At 39.3% G+C, this 18951-nt stretch overlaps 1 protein-coding gene across 1 annotated transcript in view; it reads right to left on the bottom strand.

The window, feature by feature from the left end:
* ITGA8 (integrin subunit alpha 8) overlaps window positions 1–18951 on the bottom strand; it is a 182473-nt gene that overhangs the window by 88043 nt on the left and 75479 nt on the right. The window contains exon 14 of the mRNA XM_061178163.1: window positions 198–243. Within this exon, the coding sequence (XP_061034146.1) occupies window positions 198–243 (46 nt within the window). The remainder of the gene's footprint in view (window positions 1–197; window positions 244–18951) is intronic.

Raw genomic sequence — 18951 nt, 5'->3', positions numbered from 1 at the left:
GGTAGATCTTAAAAGTTCTCATCACACACACACAAACCGTTAACTATGTGTGGTGATGGATGTTATTAACTAGACTTATTGTGGTGATCATTTTGCAATATATACAAATATTGAATCATTATGTTGTATGCCTGAAACTAATATAATGTTACATGTCAATAAAAGAAAAGAGTATTTGCATACCACCAACCACATACCTGTAAACAGCTACTTTTCCTGTTCCAAATGCACCCACAATTAAATCTAAAAAAGACAAAAACACACAACACGTGCACAAATTTTATAGAAATGATCCAAACTCATAATTATAAATAGCACATAGAGCATCCTGAAATGCTGATTGCAGAGTGAGAGTCATAAAAGTAAGAACAGCAAATCACACCGTTCTTAAGACATTTTGGAAAGGATACTGGAACTTCACTCTAGCTCCATATGACACATACATCAATAGATCTCAAACCCTTCCGGACTCAGGAAGGCCAGGCTTCTAGAAATGCTTCAGATACTCATCGTAACACCATTTCTCCTATCCTCCAGACTCAAGGCACACATCTTAAATCAATAGGGGAAAAGCAGGTGCTAAGGGTCTACTAAGCGCCAGGCTCGTTGCACATAGTATTTTATCATCCCGCTACCGGAACAACCCTATAAGGAAAGCATTTTGCCAACGAAGTGGGACATTTTGGCTGTCATCTTGTCACAGCCATTTGCTCTTGACAAATATGCGGATGGCAAGTATGGTTTTGGCAGAGTGATCAGTAGCCTATGAAATAACTGACATAGCATTACAGCAGTCTCTCCTCATTTGCGGTTTTGCTTCTTCAGTTTCAGTTACCTGTGGTCAACCACGGTCTGAAAATATTAAGTGGAAAATTCCAGAAATCAACAACTCATCAGTTTTAAATTGCACGCCGTTCTGAGCAACGTGACAAAATCTCACGCCGTCCTGCCCTGTCCCGCCCGGGATGTGAATGATCCCTTGGTCCAGCGTGTCCTGTCCGTAGTCACTTAGCCAACTTGGTGTCTCAGTGCTTGTTCAAGTGACCCTTACTTTACTTAATAATGGCTCCAAAGTGCAAGAGGAGTGAGACTAGGGACTTCCCTGGCGGTCCAGTGGTTAAGACTCCGTGCTTCCACTGCAGGGGGCAGGGGTTCGATCCCTGGTCGGGGAACTAAGATCCCGCATGCCGCGTGGCACGGCCAAAAAAAAAATTAAAATAAAAATTAAAATTAAAAATTTTTTTAAAAAGGAGTGATGCTGGCAATTAAGATGCGCCAAAGAGAAGCTGTAAAGTGCTTCCTTTACGTAAAAAGGTGAACGTTCTCCACTTAATAAGGAAAGAAACAAAATCCTATGCCGAGGTTGCTAAGATCTGTGGTAAGAAGGAATCTTCTATCTGTGAAATTGTGAAGAAGGAAAAAGAAAGCCGTGCTAGTTTTGCCGTCCCATCTCAAACTGCAAAAGTTAAAGCCACGGTGGGTGAGAAGTGCTTAGTTAAGATGGAAAAGGCATTAAATTTATAACAATATTTTGAGAGAGAGAGAAACCACATTCACATAACTTTTATTATAGTATATGGTTATAATTGTTCTATTTTATTATTAGTTATTGTTGTTAATCTCTGACTGTGCCTAATTTATAAATCCAGCTTTATGTATAGGAAAAAACATAGTATGTATAGGGTTCAGTTCTCTCCGCGGTGTCAGGCATCCACTGGAGGGTCGTGGAACGTATGCCCCCCCTGGATAAGCAGGGAAACCACTATACAGAAAATATTAAATAACAACAACAATGATAATAATAAATAGCACATATTGAACACTTATTCTAGGCCAGGAATTCTTTTAATGGATCTACTTTAACTTATTCTTAACAAGTTAAGAAGTCTCTATCATATTATTAGCACAATTTTACAGAAGAGTAATTTGAGACTTAGGGAGGCTCACCGATACATTCATTGAAGTTCACACAAGCACATAAGAGGTGAAGCTGGGTTACAGTGGTGCTGGACAACAGAGCAATCTTAGACTATTTGAGGGGTAATGTTCACAATGACCTCAGTGACTGGCTGATATATAGGCAGAACTCTCTGTTTTTCTTAATCTCATTTATAATGGTTATTCTTTCTCGGTGGATGCAATCAAACAAAAATTAAAATGACCATGGTGATATCTGCAGAGTAACATGTAGAAGCAGAGATGAGAAAACTGGATTCGGAAGAAATAACGGCCACAGAAGAAAACTTACAATAGCTGAAACTCTAATCGGTTAATTCTAGTACGACAGAAGTGAAAATGAAAAAAAAAAAAAAAAAAGAAAAAGAGAGGGGGGAACTCCTTTGTCAGTGCCATATGGAAAACCAATCAAGAAATTAAACTGGTTCAGTGGAATTCATACAGGAAAATGATTTGTGGCCACATGCCCTTGGCATTCACCTTTCCAGAACAAAGGAACTGGCCAGGCTGCAAGCAACTATGATTCTTCTCTAGGGTCCTCTCTTGGCTGGGCCAGGGCATTGTCCTCGGTCCCTGATGAATGGGAATTGGATGGATAACCAGGTACATGAGCTCACGTGGCTGCTTTCTTAGGGTGACTCTGAGACATGTACTTCCCTGTCTCCCAGATTTCCCCAGCTAGACAGAGCCCGAGTTGCCCACCCTGTCAGCCTCTTGATAATAATCTTCCCTTCCCACCTCTCTCTTCCCTACTCCCTTAGCAATGATTTTCTGGGGCTATTTCTCAAACCACTTGCCTTCTTTTTTTTTTTTTGAACTTTATTTTATTTATTTTTTTATACAGCAGGTTCTCATTAGTTATCTGTTTTATACACATCAGTGTATACATGTCAATCCCAATCTCCCAATTCATCACACCACCACCACCACCCCACCACCACTTTCCCCCCTTGGTGTCTGTATGTTTGTTCTCTACATCTGTGTCTCAATTTCTGCCCTGCAAACCGGTTCATCTGTACCATTTTTATAGGTTCCACATATATGCGTTAATATATGATATTTGTTTTTCTCTTTCTGACTTACTTCACTCTGTATGACAGTCTCTAGATCCATCCACGTCTCTACAAATGACCCAATTTCGTTCCTTTTTATGGCTGAGTAATATTCCATTGTATATATGTGCCACATCTTCTTTATCCATTCGTCTGTTGATGGGCATTTAGGTTGCTTCCATGACCTGGCTATTGTAAATAGTGCTGCAATGAACATTGGGGTGCATGTGTCTTTTTGAATTACGGTTTTCTCTGTGTATATGCCCAGTAGTGGGATTGCTGGGTCATATGGTAATTCTATTTTTAGTTTTTTAAGGAACCTCCATACTGTTCTCCATAGTGGCTGTATCAATCTACATTCCCACCAACAGTGCAAGAGGGTCCCCTTTTCTCCACACCCTCTCCAGCATTTGTTCTTTGTAGATTTTCTGGTGATGTCCCTTCTAACTGGTGTGAGGTGATACCTCATTGTAGTTTTGATTTGCATTTCTCTAATACTTAGTGATGTTGAGCAGCTTTTCATGTGCTTCTTGGCCATCTGTATGTCTTCTTTGGAGAAATGTCTATTTAGGCCTTCTGCCCATTTTTGGATTGGGTTGTTTGTTTTTTTAATATTGAGCTGCATGAGCTGTTTATATATTTTGGAGATTAATCCTTTGTCTGTTGATTCGTTTGCAAATATTTTCTCCCATTCTGAGGGTTGTCTTTTTGTCTTGTTTGTAGTTTCCTCTGCTTTGCAAAAGCTTTTACGTTTCACTAGGTCCCATTTGTTTATTTTTGTTTTTATTTCCATTCTTCTAGGAGGTGGATCAAAAAAGATCTTGCTGTGATTTATGTCAAAGAGTGTTCTTCCTATGTTTTCCTCTAAGAGTTTTATAGTGTCCAGTCTTACATTTAGGTCTCTAATCCATTTTGAGTTTATTTTTGTGTATGGTGTTAGGGAGTGTTCTAATTTCATTCTTTTACATGTAGCTGTCCAGTTTTCCCAGCACCACTTATTGAAGAGACTGTCTTTTCTCCATTGTATATCCTTGCCTCCTTTGTCATAGATTAATTGACCATAGGTGCATGGGTTTATCTCTGGACTTTCTAGCCTGTTCCATTGATCTATATTTCTGTTTTTCTGCCAGTACCATATTGTCTTGATTACTGTAGCTTTGTAGTATAGTCTGGAGTCAGGGAGGCTGATTCCTCCAGCTCCGTTTTTTTCCCTCAAGACTGCTTTGGCTATTTGGGGTCTTTTGTGTCTCCATACAGATTTTAAGATTTTTTGTTCTAGTTCTGTAAAAAATGCCATTGGTAATTTGATAGCGATTGCATTGAATCTGTAGATTGCTTTGGGTAGTATAGTCACTTTCACAATGTTGATTCTTCTAATCCAAGAACATGGTATATCTCTCCATCTGTTTGTATCATCTTTAATTTCTTTCATCAGTGTCTTATAGTTTTCTGCATGCAGGTCTTTTGTCTCCCTAGGTAGGTTTATTCCTAGGTATTTTATTCTTTTTGTTGCATTGGTAAATGGGAGTGTTTCCTTAATTTCTCTTTCAGATTTTTCATCATTCGTGTATAGGAATGCAAGAGATTTCTGTGCATTAATTTTGTATCCTGCTACTTTCTCAAATTCATTGATTAGCTCTAGTAGTTTTCTGGTGGCATCTTTAGGATTCTCTATGTATAGTATCATGTCATCTGCAAACAGTGACAGTTTTACTTCTTCTTTTCCGATTTGGATTCCTTTTATTTCTTTTTCTTCTCTGATTGCCATGGCTAGGACTTCCAAAACTATGTTGAATAATAGTGGTGAGAGTGGACATCCTTGTCTTGTTCCTGATCTTAGAGGAAATGCTTTCAGTTTTTCACCATTGAGAATGATGTTTGCTGTGGGTTTGTCGTATATGGCCTTTATTGTGTTGAGGTAGGTTCCCTCTGTGCCCACTTTCTGGAGAGTTTTTATCATAAATGGGTGTTGAATTTTGTCAAAAGCTTTTTCTGCATCTATTGAGATGATCATATTGTTTTTATTCTTCAATTTGTTAATATGGTGTATCACACTGGTTGATTTGCATATATTGAAGAATCCTTGCATCCCTGGGATAAATCCCACTTGATCATGGTGTATGATCCCTTTAATGTGTTGTTGGATTCTGTTTGCTAGTATTTTGTTGAGGATTTTTGCATCTATATTCATCAGTGATATTGGTCTGTAATTTTCTTTTTTTGTAGTATCTTTGTCTGGTTTTGTATCAGCGTGATGGTGGCCTCATAGAATGAGTTTGGGAGTGTTCCTTCCTCTACAATTTTTTGGAAGAGTTTGAGAAGGATGGATGTTAGCTCTTCTCTGAATGTTTGATAGAATTCACCTGTGAAGCCATCTGGTCCTGGACTTTTGTTTGTTGGAAGATTTTTAATCACAGTTTCAATTTCATTACTTGTGATTGGTCTGTTCATATTTTCTATTTCTTCCTGGTTCAGTCTTGGAAGGTTATACGTTTCTAAGAATTTGTCCATTTCTTCCAGGTCATTCATTTTATTGGCATAGAGTTGCTTGTAGTAGTCTCTTAGGATGCTTTGTATTTGTGTGATGTCTGTTATAACTTCTCCTTTTTCATTTCTAATTTTACTGATTTGAGTCCTCTCCCTCTTTTTCTTGATGAGTCTGGCTAATGGTTTATCAATTTTATCTTCTCAAAGAACCAGCTTTTAGTTTTATTGATCTTTGCTATTGTTTTCTTTGTTTCTATTTTACTTATTTCTGCTCTGATCTTTATGATTTCTTTCCTTCTGCTAACTTTGGGTTTTGTTTGTTCTTCTTTCTCTAGTTCCTGTAGGTGTAAGGTTAGATTGTTTATTTGAGATTTTTCTTGTTTCTTGAGGTAGGCTTGTATTGCTATAAACTTCCCTCTTAGAACTGCTTTTGCTGCATCCCATAGGTTTTGGATCGTCGTGTTTTCATTGTCATTTGTCTCTAGGTATTTTTTGATTTCCTCTTTGATTTCTTCAGTGATCTCTTGGTTATTTAGTAACGTATTGTTTAGCCTCCATGTGTTTGTGGTTTGTACATCTTTTCCCCCTGTAATTGATTTCTAATCTCATAGCCTTGTGGTCAGAAAAGTTGCTTGATATGATTACAGTTTTCTTAAATTTACTGAGGCTTGGTTTGTGACCCAAGATGTGATCTATCCTGGGGAATGTTCCATGCACACTTGAGAAGAAAGTGTAATCTGCTGTTTTTGGATGGAATGTCCTATAAATATCAATTAAATCTATCTGGTCTATTGTGTCATTTAAAGCTTGTGTTTCCTTGTTAATTTTCTGTTTGGATGATCTGTCCATTGGTGTAAGTGAGGTATTAAAGTCCCCCACTATTATTGTGTTACTGTTGGTTTCCTCTTTTATAGCTATTAGCAGTTGCCTTATGTATTACCTATGTTGGGTCCATATATATTTATAATTGTTATATCTTCTTCTTGGATTGATCCCTTGATCATTATGTAGTGTCCTTCCTTGTCTCTTTTAACATTCTTTATTTTAAAGTCTATTTTATCTGATACGAGTATTGCTACTCCAGCTTTCTTTTGATTTCCATTTACATGGAATATATTTTTCATTTGGGATGACCTGTCCATTGGTGAAAGTGGGGTGTTAAAGTCCCCTACTATGATTGTGTTATTGTCGATTTCTGCTTTTATGGCTGTTAGCATTTGCCTTATGTATTGAGGTGCTCCTATGTTGCCTGCATAAATATTTACAATTGTTATATCTTCTTCTTGGATTGATCCCTTGATCATTATGTAGTGTCCTTCTTTGTCTCTTGTAATAGTCTTTATTTTAAAGTCTCTTTTGTCTGATATGAGAATTGCTACTCCAGCTTTCTTTTGATTTCCATTTGCATGGAATATCTTTTTCCATCCCCTCACTTTCCGCCTGTATGGGTCCCTAGGTCTGAAATGGGTCTCTTGTAGACAGCATATATATGGGTCTTGTTTTTGCATCCATTCAGTGAGCCTGTGTCTTTTGGTTGGAGCATTTAATCCATTCATGTTTAAGGTAATTATCGATATGTATGTTCCTATTACCATTTTCTTAATTGTTTTGGGTTTGTTTTTGTAGGTCCTTTTCTTCTCTTGTGTTTCCCACTTAGAGAAGTTCCTTTAGCATTTGTTGTAAAGCTGGTTTGCTGATGCTGAATTCTCTGAGCTTTTGCTTGTCTGTAAAGCTTTTGATTTCTCCATCAAATCTGAATGAGATCCTTGCCAGGTAGAGTAATCTTGGTTGTAGATTCTTCCCTTTCATCACTTTAAATATGTCATGCCACTACCTTCTGGCTTGTAGAGTTTCTGCTTAGAAATCAGCTCTTAACCTTATGGGAGTTCCCTTGTATGTTATTTGTCATTTTTCCGTTGCTGCTTTCAGTGATTTTCCTTGTCTTTAATTTTTGCCAGTTTGATTGACTATGTGTCTTGGCATGTTTCTCCTTGGGTTTATTCTGTATGGGACTCTCTGAGCTTCCTGGACTTGGGTGGCTATTTCCTTTCCCATGTTAGGGAAGTTTTTGACTATAATCTCTTCAAATATTTTCTCGGGTCCTTTCTCTCTCTCTTCTCCTTCTGGGACCCCTATAATGCGAATGTTGGTGCATTTAATGTTGTCCCAGAGGTCTCTTAGGCTGTCTTCATTTCTTTTCATTCTTTTTTCTTTATTCTATTCCACAGCAGTGAATTCCACCATTCTGTCTTCCAGGTCACTTATCTGTTCTTCTGCCTCAGTTATTCTGCTATTGATTCCTTCTAGTGTAGTTTTCATTTCAGTTATTGTATTGTTCATCTCTGTTTGTATGTTCTTTAATTTTTCTAGGTCTTTGTTAAACATTTCTTGCATCTTCTTGATCTTTGCCTCCATTCTTTATCCGAGGTCCTGGATCATCTTCACTATTGTTATTCTGAATTCTTTTTCTGGAAGGTTGCCTATCTCCACTTCATTTAGTTGTTTTTCTGGGGTTTTGTCTTGTTCCTTCATCTGGTATATAGCCCTCTGCCTTTTCATCTTGTCTATCTTTCTGTGAATGTGGTTTTTGTTCCACAGGCTGCAGGATTGTAGTTCTTCTTGCTTCTGCTGTCTGCCCCCTGGTGGATGAGGCTATCTAGTCAAACCACTTTTCTTCTAATCCTTGTCTTAATGTCTGCTCTAATAGAAACCAACCTAAGACACAATAATTCTTGTTAAAAATGTTTTTTAAAAAATGGACTGAAATGGCTTCAGGATTAAAATCACAGTGAAAATTCAAGCAACCTAAGTGTCCATCAACTGATGAATGGATAAAGAAGTGGTATGTGTATATACACACACACACACACACACACAATGGGATATTACTTTGCCATAAAAAAGAATGAAATATTGCCATTCGCCACAACGTGGATGGACCTAGAGATTATCATACGAGTGAAGTCAGACAGAGAAAGATGAATATTATATGATCTCACTTATATATGGAATCTAAAAAATAATACAAATGAATTTATATATTGAGGGAAATCAGAAACAGGCTCACAGACATAGAAAACAAATGTGTCGTTACCAAAGGGGAAAGGGATGGAGGAGGAATAAATTAGGAGTGTGGGATTAACAGATACACGCCATTATACATAAAATAAACTACAAGGATATACTGTATAGCACAGGGAACTATATTCAACATCTTGTAATAATCTATAATGGAAAAGAATCAGAAAAAGTATATATATATATATATATATCCATTTAATTGAGTCACTTTGCTGTACACCTGAAGCTAACAGAATATTGTAAATCAACTATACTTCAATTTTAAAAGTTTTAAAAAACTCTCTTGTTTATAGATACAGAATCAGATTCAGATCATAGGCTCAAGACTGGACTCCAAAGCTCCATATTTTAAAAGATGTGCATGCTAATGTTTAGTAAGTCAAATGAAGGTCATCTGAGGAGCTCTGTCTGTGAGATTAAGGAAGACTGTTAAGTAAAGGGCTGCAACTTGACCATCTGTGATTCATGGAATAAAATATTCTCTTCCAAGGGTTCAAATCTTTGAAGCCAGAAGTCAAAGTTTCTAAGTCTACCAATTTTTAAAATCACATCAGAATTTCAAGTTTTGCAAAGATTTTCACATTTATTTTTTTCTGTTACATTCGTTTCTCCCAGCACATCAGTGCGTTTTTGCTATGTCAGAGGAAAAAGAGCTACTGATTTGAAGAAACACGAACTCTGTTCTTCCTGTATAATCCTGGACTTAATTATTTAGACAAGTATAACACAGGTGGCACTCGGCCTGATCCGTATCTATTGACATGACAATTATGAAACTGATTATGAAACTGATTCAAGGGAGTCATGTGCTTTGTTTTTGTCTCCAAATAAGGTGAAATGTTTGTATCTTGAGATTAGACACTTTATAAATAACTGAAGAATTGTAAGAATTGACTCTTTGGAAATGGCCAAGAAAATGAGACTATGAACTCTTCCAGGGCAGGAATCTTTCCTCAGGTTTGCATATCACAAAGATTTTATGGAGTGGTAGGGGTTGAAATAAATGAAGAAAGATATAATCTTTGCATCCACGGCACCAGGCACAGTGCCAGAGACAGGGCAGGGACTTTATAAATACCTGTGAAATAGGAGGATAAGTAATCATGAGATAATATACTAAAGAAGAGAGAGATGAGGAAAATGAAACAGTTTTTAAGACAGGCTAATGTCAACTACAATCAAGTTCTGCTGAATTTTGGCTTGTGCACTTGAAGGCGTTGGGAGAGAAACACATACACACACAGAGGCTCCAGATTCAAAGGCTGCGTCATGATCAGACTGTCATTACAGAGGAGAAGTTGAGAGCCACCCTCCTGATGGTCAAGAGCAGCAGGCCTTTTTCTTTGGGAACTCTGATTCCTAGGCCTCAGGGTGGGAATTTTCCTACTCTGGAAAAATCAAATAACTGGCCAAACAGCCACATTTCCTTTTTTCATGAGAATGTGGCCACAGTTATTCAGAGGCCAAGAAAACAGTTATCTACCACCAAAAGTATGTTTGTCTTTTGAGACACCACCTTGGTATTGTGCCTGCTGGAAAAGGCCAGAAGCATTTATGCTCAGGACCTTAACGTTATCAGATTTCTCTAGGGGAGGAGAATGGATCTGCTGATTTGTGTTTCTAACCAATGTGTCCTTCCAGAATATGTGATTTGCTTTGATAAGTGCTATGTGATTTCCATATATATATATGCTGTTATGTTCCATATATATACATACATATATTTGAGTATATAGATGTATATACACATATGTATCTCTATATATACACACATATGTATATATGTGTGCATATATATACACATACACACACAATTTTTAAAAATCTTGCATAATTCTGCCATGCTTAGGAATTTCTCCCCCCCACCCCCACCCCCACCCCACCCCCGCCTCGGGACTTTTACTGCATTCTTTTTATTTTTATTTTCTTGGCGTATAGTTGATTTACAATGTTATATTAGTTTCAAGTGTACAGCAAAGTGATTCAGTTATGCATATATTCATTCTTTTTTAGATTTTCTTCTCGTATAGGTTATCACGGAATATTGAGTAGAGTTCTCTGTGCTATACAGCAGGTCCTTGTTGGCTATTTATCTTATATACAGTAGTGTGTGTATGTTCACATCAAGGAATTTCAATGATAATCTGATGACAAATTTTGGTGCTAATATTTGGATTCATAACTCTGAACTTTTTCCCTCACTTTGAGACAACAGGTCTTATACCTTTATCTAATGTTTACTTTCCTTTCTTATAGAAACTTCTTAAAAGCACATTCTGAAAACAAGCAAACAAAAACTTTGCCTTTCTTTATACAAAGACATTTAGCCTTTTAATTTTTCCCTTGAAGAAACATTTGGCCACTAAAATTGGTTCTTTCCCCTTAATCAAAAACTGTTCTAAAAATGCTGGAGTCCTTTGTTATCACCTCACATTGCCCGAGAAACATAGTTTATTTTCCTTTTGGCTTTTGATGGAACTGAGTACTTTTAAGGATACGAAAAGGGGACATTAGCATGAATGCAGGATCAGTTGGCAAGAAAAAATAACCCTAAAAAATGTGAGGTCATAGGAGATGTATTACACCTCTGTTTTGTATTTTATTTCACTAAAACCGTTGTTTTTAAACGAGGAAGAAGTAAAGAGCCAAGTCTTTAAAGTGGTACTTGGACTATAGGGTCTGATTTCATTAATCTCTGAAAGAAATTTTAGAGTTGGAAGAAGTTCAATGTGAAAACATCAGCTTTGTTCTGAGTGTGGATTTGAGGTCTGGGCCTAGGTAGGCAGGGGGCAGAAAGGAGAAAATGGAAACTTCATGGAAGGGGGCAGATGGGAGGGGAAGACAACAGGAAGAGTGATGACAGGATTAGATGAAAGAGTCTGCCAGAGGCGTTTCATGGGGGGGAAGCCTCCACGGTCACCCAATCACTGACATTTCATAAGCTGTGAGCCTTCTTACCTGCTACCTTCTTTCTTCCTACTTCTTACTCTCTCATCTTCTTAAGAAATATACAAGTGCTGGTCTCTTGCTCAAAATGCCATCAAACTCCTCCTTTTAAATTTTGGAGTTAAAAGACATTTACTATTTCAGAATAATTCTGGACAGTGAGATGTGCTATAAAGAGCTTCCAAATAAATGAGAAACATGGGAATGTGAAACTAAGAGTTGTATGAAAAGATAATGATGACTCAAGGGCTTCCCTGGTGGCGCAGTGGTTAAGAATCCGCCTGCCAATGCAGGGGACACGTGTTCGAGCCCTGGTCCGGGAAGATCCCACATGCCGTGGAGCAACTAAGCCCGTGCACCACAACTAATGAGCCTGCGTGCTAGAGCCCACGAGCCACAACTACTGAGCCCGTGTTCCACAAATACTGAAGCCCGCATGCCTAGAGCCCGTGCTCCACAACAAGAGAAGCCACCGCAATGAGAAGCCCGTGCACCACAACGAAGAGCAGCCCCCGCTCGCTGCAACTAGAGAAAGCCTGCGTGCAGTAACGAAGACCCAACACAGCCAAAATAAATAAATAAATAAATTTATAAAAAAAAGAAAAAGATAATGATGACTCAAACGGAAAGCGCCCCGCTTCAACGTGACCCCCCAAATGTAGAAATCACAAAGGAATTTTAAGATTGAAACTTTTTAAAAACTGAAGCTAAGTTCAAAAGAGAAGTGAGAGAAACAGGAGAAGATGTTTACAATGCAGACCTCTGATCAAATGGGAATATTTTTCAATGCTTTCAAGAATGTCTGGCACCTATGAAAACATAAATGTTAATTATTATTATTAACCCTATTTTATGACAGACTCATACAAATTAGTAAAACTATAAGTAGTCCAATAAAAAGATAATAAACAGGCAATTCATATGAAATTAAATAGCTGTGACCAATAAGTATATGAAAAGATGTTCAACCTCATTAGTCATCAAAGGATTACAAATGGAAGAAACAATGAGATATCAGTTTTGACCTTTGAAGTTTGAAAAGGTGAAAAGTTTAGTATTAGGCAGAGAGAAGAGAACCAAGAACTCATAGGCTCTGTTTGAGGGAGAATATAAATTGGCACCATTTTCTTATAAGGTGCTTTGTTGGTATGTATGACAATGCAAACCTTTGACCCAGAATTTGCACTTCTAGGAATTTATCCTGAGGCTATACTGGACAGCTGTGCAGAGATGTATCAAACAAAAGCTAACCTTCTAAACATTTTAAGTATATGCATTTCATTGCTACAACAATCCCATGTGGTAGATACCTTAATTATCCCCATTTTAAAATGGGGAAAATGAGGTTCTGAAAAATTAAATATAGTAAGTGGCAAGGCCAAGTTTTAAACCCAGGCAGTCTGGCTGTTACCTGTTTTTGTCCCAGTGCTTCCCAGGAGCATAGCTACAGGCTACCTTTAAAAAAAATCTTAAAATTGAGGTGTATTCTACATACAGTAAATTTCACCCTTAAAAAGTATCCTAATATGTGGAATCTACAAAAAGGGTACAAATGAACTTATCTACAAAACATAAATAGAGTTACAGATGTAGGAAACAAATTTATGGCTACCAGGGGGTAAGCGGGGGAGGGATAAATTGGGAGATTGGGATTAACATATACCTACTACTGTATATAAAATAGATAACTAGTAAGGACCTACTGTATAGCACAAGGAACTCTACTCAATACTCTGTAGTGACCTATATGGGAACAGAATCTAAAAAAGAGTGGATATATGTGTATGTATAACTGAGTCACTTTGCTGTACAGCAGAAAGTAACACAACATTGTAAATCAACTATACTCCAATAAAAATTTTTTAAGAAGTATCCTATTCTCAGAGCTTTGATAAATTCATCTGGTTGTGTGACTACCAACACAACCAAGATACAGAACAACTCCATCATCCCAGAATGTCCCCCATGCACTTTCTAGTCAAGCCCGCTCCCACCTCTAGCCCCCTGCATCCTCTAATCTGTTTTCCAGAATGTCTCATAGATGGAGGCATACAGTATGTAGCCTTTTTTTTGGTTTACCTTGTCTGCCCTTTTCTCTTTATTTTTTATTTTTTAAAATTTATTTTATTGGAGTGTAGTTGATTTACAATGTTGCGTTAATTTCTGCTGTAGAGCAAAGTGACTCAGTTATACATATATTCATATTCTTTTCCATTATGGTTTATCACAGAATATTGAATGTAGTTCCCTGTGCTATACAGTAGGACCTTGTTGTTTATCCATCCTGTATATACTAGTTGCATCTGCTAATCCCAAACTCCCAATCCCCTCCTCCCCCACCCCTCCCCAGCCACAAGTCTGTTCTCTATGTCTGTGAGTCTGTTTCTGTTTCATAGATAAGTTCGTTTGTGTCACATTTTAGATTCCACATATAAGTGATATCATATGGTATCTGTCTTTCTCTGACTTACTTCCCTTAGTATGATAATCTCTAGGTCCATCCATGTTGCTGCAAATGACATTATTTCATTCTTTTTTATGGCTGAATAGTATTCCATGGTATATATGTGCCACATCTTCTTTACCATTCATCTGTCAATGGACATTTTGATTGTTTCCACATCTTGGCTATTGTAAATAGTGCTGCAATGAACACTGGGGTGCACGTGTCTTTTCGAATGATAGTTTTTCCTGGGTATGTGCCCAGGAGAGGGATTGCTGGATCCTATGGCAACCCTATTTTTAGTTTTTTGAGGAACCTCCATACTGTTTTCCATAGTGGCTGCACCAATAGTATGTACCCTTTTGGATCTGGCTTCTTTCACTCAGCTTAGTGCATTTGAGATTCATCCATGATCTTGCATGTGTCAGCAGTTCATTCCTTTTTAATGCTGAGTCGTACCCCACTGTGCAGATGGCTCATGGTTTGTTTATCCATCCCTGGCTAAGGGGAGCTTACATTTTTTCCAGTTTTGGGAAAGTCACTATAAACATTTGTGTACAGGTTTTTGTACCTATAGGCCGATTTTGATTTGTAAATTCTCTCTCATTGAATCTCTGTAATATCTTTGAAGCCCTCTTTTAAATGCAGTGTTCTACTTCAAGTGGAAAATTCCTGAATAGAGGGTAGAAATTTAGGAGTTCTAACTTCCAGTTTACTTTGCCACTGGCTTCCTAATGACTCTGGACAAGTTGCTCTTGGTTGCCAAATCTCTGGTGAAGTCTTCAAGATTCTCCCGATGAGAAAGCCAAGAGCTCAGTAGAATTGGTTGGGGTCACATGACTGTACTTTCTCGGCTCTGATTTACAATCCAGGACTGTGCTTTGCCTCTTGAGTCAGCTGGGCTCCTGCAGAGTTTGTGTCTCGTCTTGCCTCCTTTATGGGACAGTTTCTGGCATTCTCCCTGGCTTCACCAGACCTGGACTTCACACTGGCCCACCTCCAGGACTCAGCTCCCTGAGCTCAACAGCCATAGACTTCTGGCTCCTGTCTTGGCATTCCTCATGCTCACAGCCCACAGCATCTCCTCCAGACGCTCCTCATCACTGTCCTGGCTCCGTCTCTGCTAAGCCCCTTCCCACAGCATTTTACAGATGAACGAGGGGGGCTTCCCTGGTGGCGCAGTGGTTGGGAGTCTGCCTGCCAATGCAGGGGACACGGGTTCGAGCCCTGGTCTGGGAAGATCCCACATGCCGCGGAGCAACTGGGCCCGTGAGCCACAACTGCTGAGCCTGCGCGTCTGGAGCCTGTGCTCCGCAACAAGAGAGGCCGCGATAGTGAGAGGCCCGCGCACCGCGATGAAGAGTGGCCCCCGCTCGCCGCAACTAGAGAAAGCCCTCACACAGAGACGAAGACCCAACACAGCCAAAAATAAATAAATAAATAAATAAAAAATAAAAATAAAGGAATTCCTTTAAAAAAAAAAAAAAAAGATGAACAACGAGGGTTGTCAAGTATAGCTGTTTACCTAGACCCACCCAGGGTCTCCTCACTTTCATACAAGGATGATTTTTAAGAGAAACAACAGGATTAAAGATAATGTGTAAAATGATGGGGTTAAAGATGCTGTGTTAATATGGCAATGCTGACTCGTAAGTGGGTTACGAAATTGGCTTAAGAGTTTGGCACTGGAAAAACAGCTCATGTCTGTGGGAAGCAAGCATTTAGATAAGTCTCCTTGAATTTGGTAAATGTGTTTATCTAAAAATACACAGAGGCTGCCTTTCCTCCTTGCTTTTTTATTGCAACATGTAAAATATTACTGAGAGGAGGGTTATGAGTTGAGGAAGAAAATGTTTGAAAAAAAAATGCATGATTTTATCCCAGAAAGTAATAATCCTAACAGTCTGTCTGAAATGCTTCCAAATGAACTCTGAAGGAAAACATTTATGAGTTGGATTGTGGTATTAGGTTGCAACATTCTAATTTACTGAGACTTTATTTTCTTTTTTAAAAAATCCCACAAAAAATAAAAGTGAACTATCAAATGGTAAGTCTGCCTTATGAAAATTGTTTTCTATGTGTTATTAGCATCCTGTGGCTGTAAGCATCACCCCTTTCCCCCTACCACTGTTTGATGCTTCGCTAGTTGCATTTCATGTCACTGGATCAAAGGCATTTCACTTTATCCTTGTTGTGGCCACACTTACAGTATGTGTGCTGTCCAGTCAGTTGCTAAAAGTCTTGGAGAAAAGTTTGTTTCTTTAGGACCAGTCTCATTTATAAGTGGCTGACTACTGGGAATGATTTCACAGTCTCCAAAAGAGTCTGGTATTGAGGCCGAAAAGTCGGCCTCTGTATACCGGTGCTGAATCAAATCTTGGAGACAGAGTTTTGGGTGAAGTAGAAAAGAATAGCTTTATTGCTTTGACAGGCAAAGGGGGACACATTGGGCTAGTGCCCCTCAAAACTGTGTGTCCCAATCCAGGGGGATTTGGTGAGGAGTTTTACAGCAGTGGTTCAAGCGTGGGGTTGCTGATAAGGATCAGGGCCTGAATTCCTTTAATCTGGCCTCAGGTGGTCTTCTGGTAAGCTTCTGTGATTCTCAAGGTTATCAAACTGTGACCTTCTCTTTGGGACATCTTCCATTTGTTGGGGGTTTTAGTTCTGTGGAAGAGCTCAAAGATATTGTCATGTGTATCCCTTGAGGTGGAACCAGGACCCTGCCCCAAGGCTGCACTATTGTTTCTTGGCTGCTCCCTCCTTGTCCCTGCATCCCCTCCCTTCACTGATCAACAACTGTTTGAACCTGCCCTTTGGAACTCAGGGAAGGTCATGGAGGCTGAAGTCTATTCCCTACAAACAAGAAACAGGGACACAGAAAGGCTTCTGTGCCCAGGAGCCCCACAGGGTCCTGCTCGGTTTCAGTATCCCACAAGACACTACTCCCACATCCATCCTGGTAGAGAAAATCCTATGATTAAAACCTTGAGGGACTTTAAAAGTTTGCTAAGTGTTATGGACTGAATTGTATCCCCCCATCCCCCAAAATCTGATGTTGAAGTCTTCATCTCTGGGACCTCAGAATGTGACTCTATTTAGACAAACGGTCTTTAAAGAGGTAAGGTAAATGAGGTCATTAGGGTGGGACCTAATTTCATCTGGCTGGTGTCCTGTAAGAAGAGGAAATTTGGACACAGACACACACAGAAGGAAGACCATGTGCAGACACAGAAAGAAGATGGCCATCTACAAGCCAAGGAGAGAGGCCTCGGAAGAAACCAACCCTGCCCACATCTTGAACTTGAACTGGCAGCCTCCAGAAATGTGAGGAAATACATTTCTGTTGTTTGGGCCACCCAGTGTGTGGTACTTTGTTACGGCAGCCCTAGAAAACTGATACAGTACGATACAAATTTATAGAGTTGCAAGGGAGGGAGCAGAGGAAGAAAAGAAGGTGTGGGCAGTGGTTCCCTATCCTGGGGACCCTCGTTCAGCAACTTGTGATTGAACACCCATCATGAGCCAAGTCCTGTCCCAGATGCCAAGGATTCAACAGTGAGCAAACCAACACATTCCCTGCCCTTCAAGCATTGATAGCCTATCAGTCAACTCTCCAAGAGGGCTTGTTAAAGATGCAGGCCAGCACCCACTGAATCTGAGTCCCTGGGTGCGACCTACTTCCCCTGCATCATTTATATCTGATGGGAATAAGTATATTAGATCCTTTTCTGCTGCACATTTGAGAAGAGGAAATAGTATAAGCTTCTGCAGCTGGTGTAGAGGAGCTGTCAGGGACAGAAAGAAAAGGAAGCCGGAGATGAGAGGGGCTGAGCATCCCCCCAGATGAGCTTCACCTACATCACAATTTAGCCTGAAGGCTGGCCAGACCCAACGCTTTCTGTTGTACCCTCACACTCTCATGAATTTCTATTAGGGCTGGTAGTTTTTAGGAAACTGGCTATTACTAATATCATCCCAGGAAAATGCCAGCAAGAAAATATAAGATGATGGCCATACATAGAAAGAAGAGCGTCACATGAACAGTGTTTGCTAATAAGAAGTACTAAAGAGGATTTTGCTGCTGGGTTAGTTATTCTGAAAATCTCTCCCCCTCGTCTCTTAGGAAGCTCTAGGCATGTTACCTGAGTCATCGCCTTAAGGCACAGGGCTAGGTCTGGTGCAAAGCATTAGAGCATCTGGATCTCAGCATTCGAGTTTCTTTCGGGTCCCTCTCACCTGCATTTAGTGGGTGAGGTTAAGAAATAACATATATTGCTTGCTTAGAGTTCTTCACAGTTTGCAAATCGCCTTCATAACAATCCTGAGCAGTGGGCAGCTAAGGTTCAGAGACGTAAGTGGTGTATCCAAGATGACAGAGCTGAAACTGATGGGTGAAGAAACGAGAATATGGGCCCCCGACTCCCAGTTTGGTGCTGTTTCTATCAAGCTGGCTGCTGGTTCTCTTAGTCTAGCAGTTTGGCATTTAAATGCCCAGTGAATACAGAACGAAGGTCAAGGGTTCTGCTTGTCAAGAATGAGTGCACCACCTTGAGTGGAGCCTCCCGTGATCCCAGGAGAGGAAGTCCAGGTTTATTTAAAAGAGCGTCGTCGTCTCAACTTCCATGTCTATTCTTTTTTAAAAATTTATTTTATTGACGTATAGTTGATTTACAATGTTGTATTAATTTCTACTGTACAGCAAAGTGATTCAATTATATATATATATACACATACACATTCTTTTTCATATTCTTTTCCATTATGGTTTATCACAGGATATTGAATATAGTTCCCTGTGCTATACAGTAGGACCTTGTTGTTTATCCATCCTCTATATACTAGTTTGCATCTGCTTATCCCAAACTCCCAATCCATCCCTCCCCCACCCCCCTCCCCCCTCCCCCTTGGCAGCCACAAGTCTGTTCTCTATGTCTGTGGTTCTGTTTCTGTGTCGTAGATAAGTTCATTTGTGTCGTATTTTAGATT

The sequence above is a fragment of the Eubalaena glacialis genome, chromosome 2, assembly GCF_028564815.1.
Source record: "Eubalaena glacialis isolate mEubGla1 chromosome 2, mEubGla1.1.hap2.+ XY, whole genome shotgun sequence".
NCBI lineage: Eukaryota > Metazoa > Chordata > Mammalia > Artiodactyla > Balaenidae > Eubalaena > Eubalaena glacialis.
Note: the sequence above shows the minus strand (reverse complement) of the source record. Positions and strands in the feature narration are given on the sequence as shown.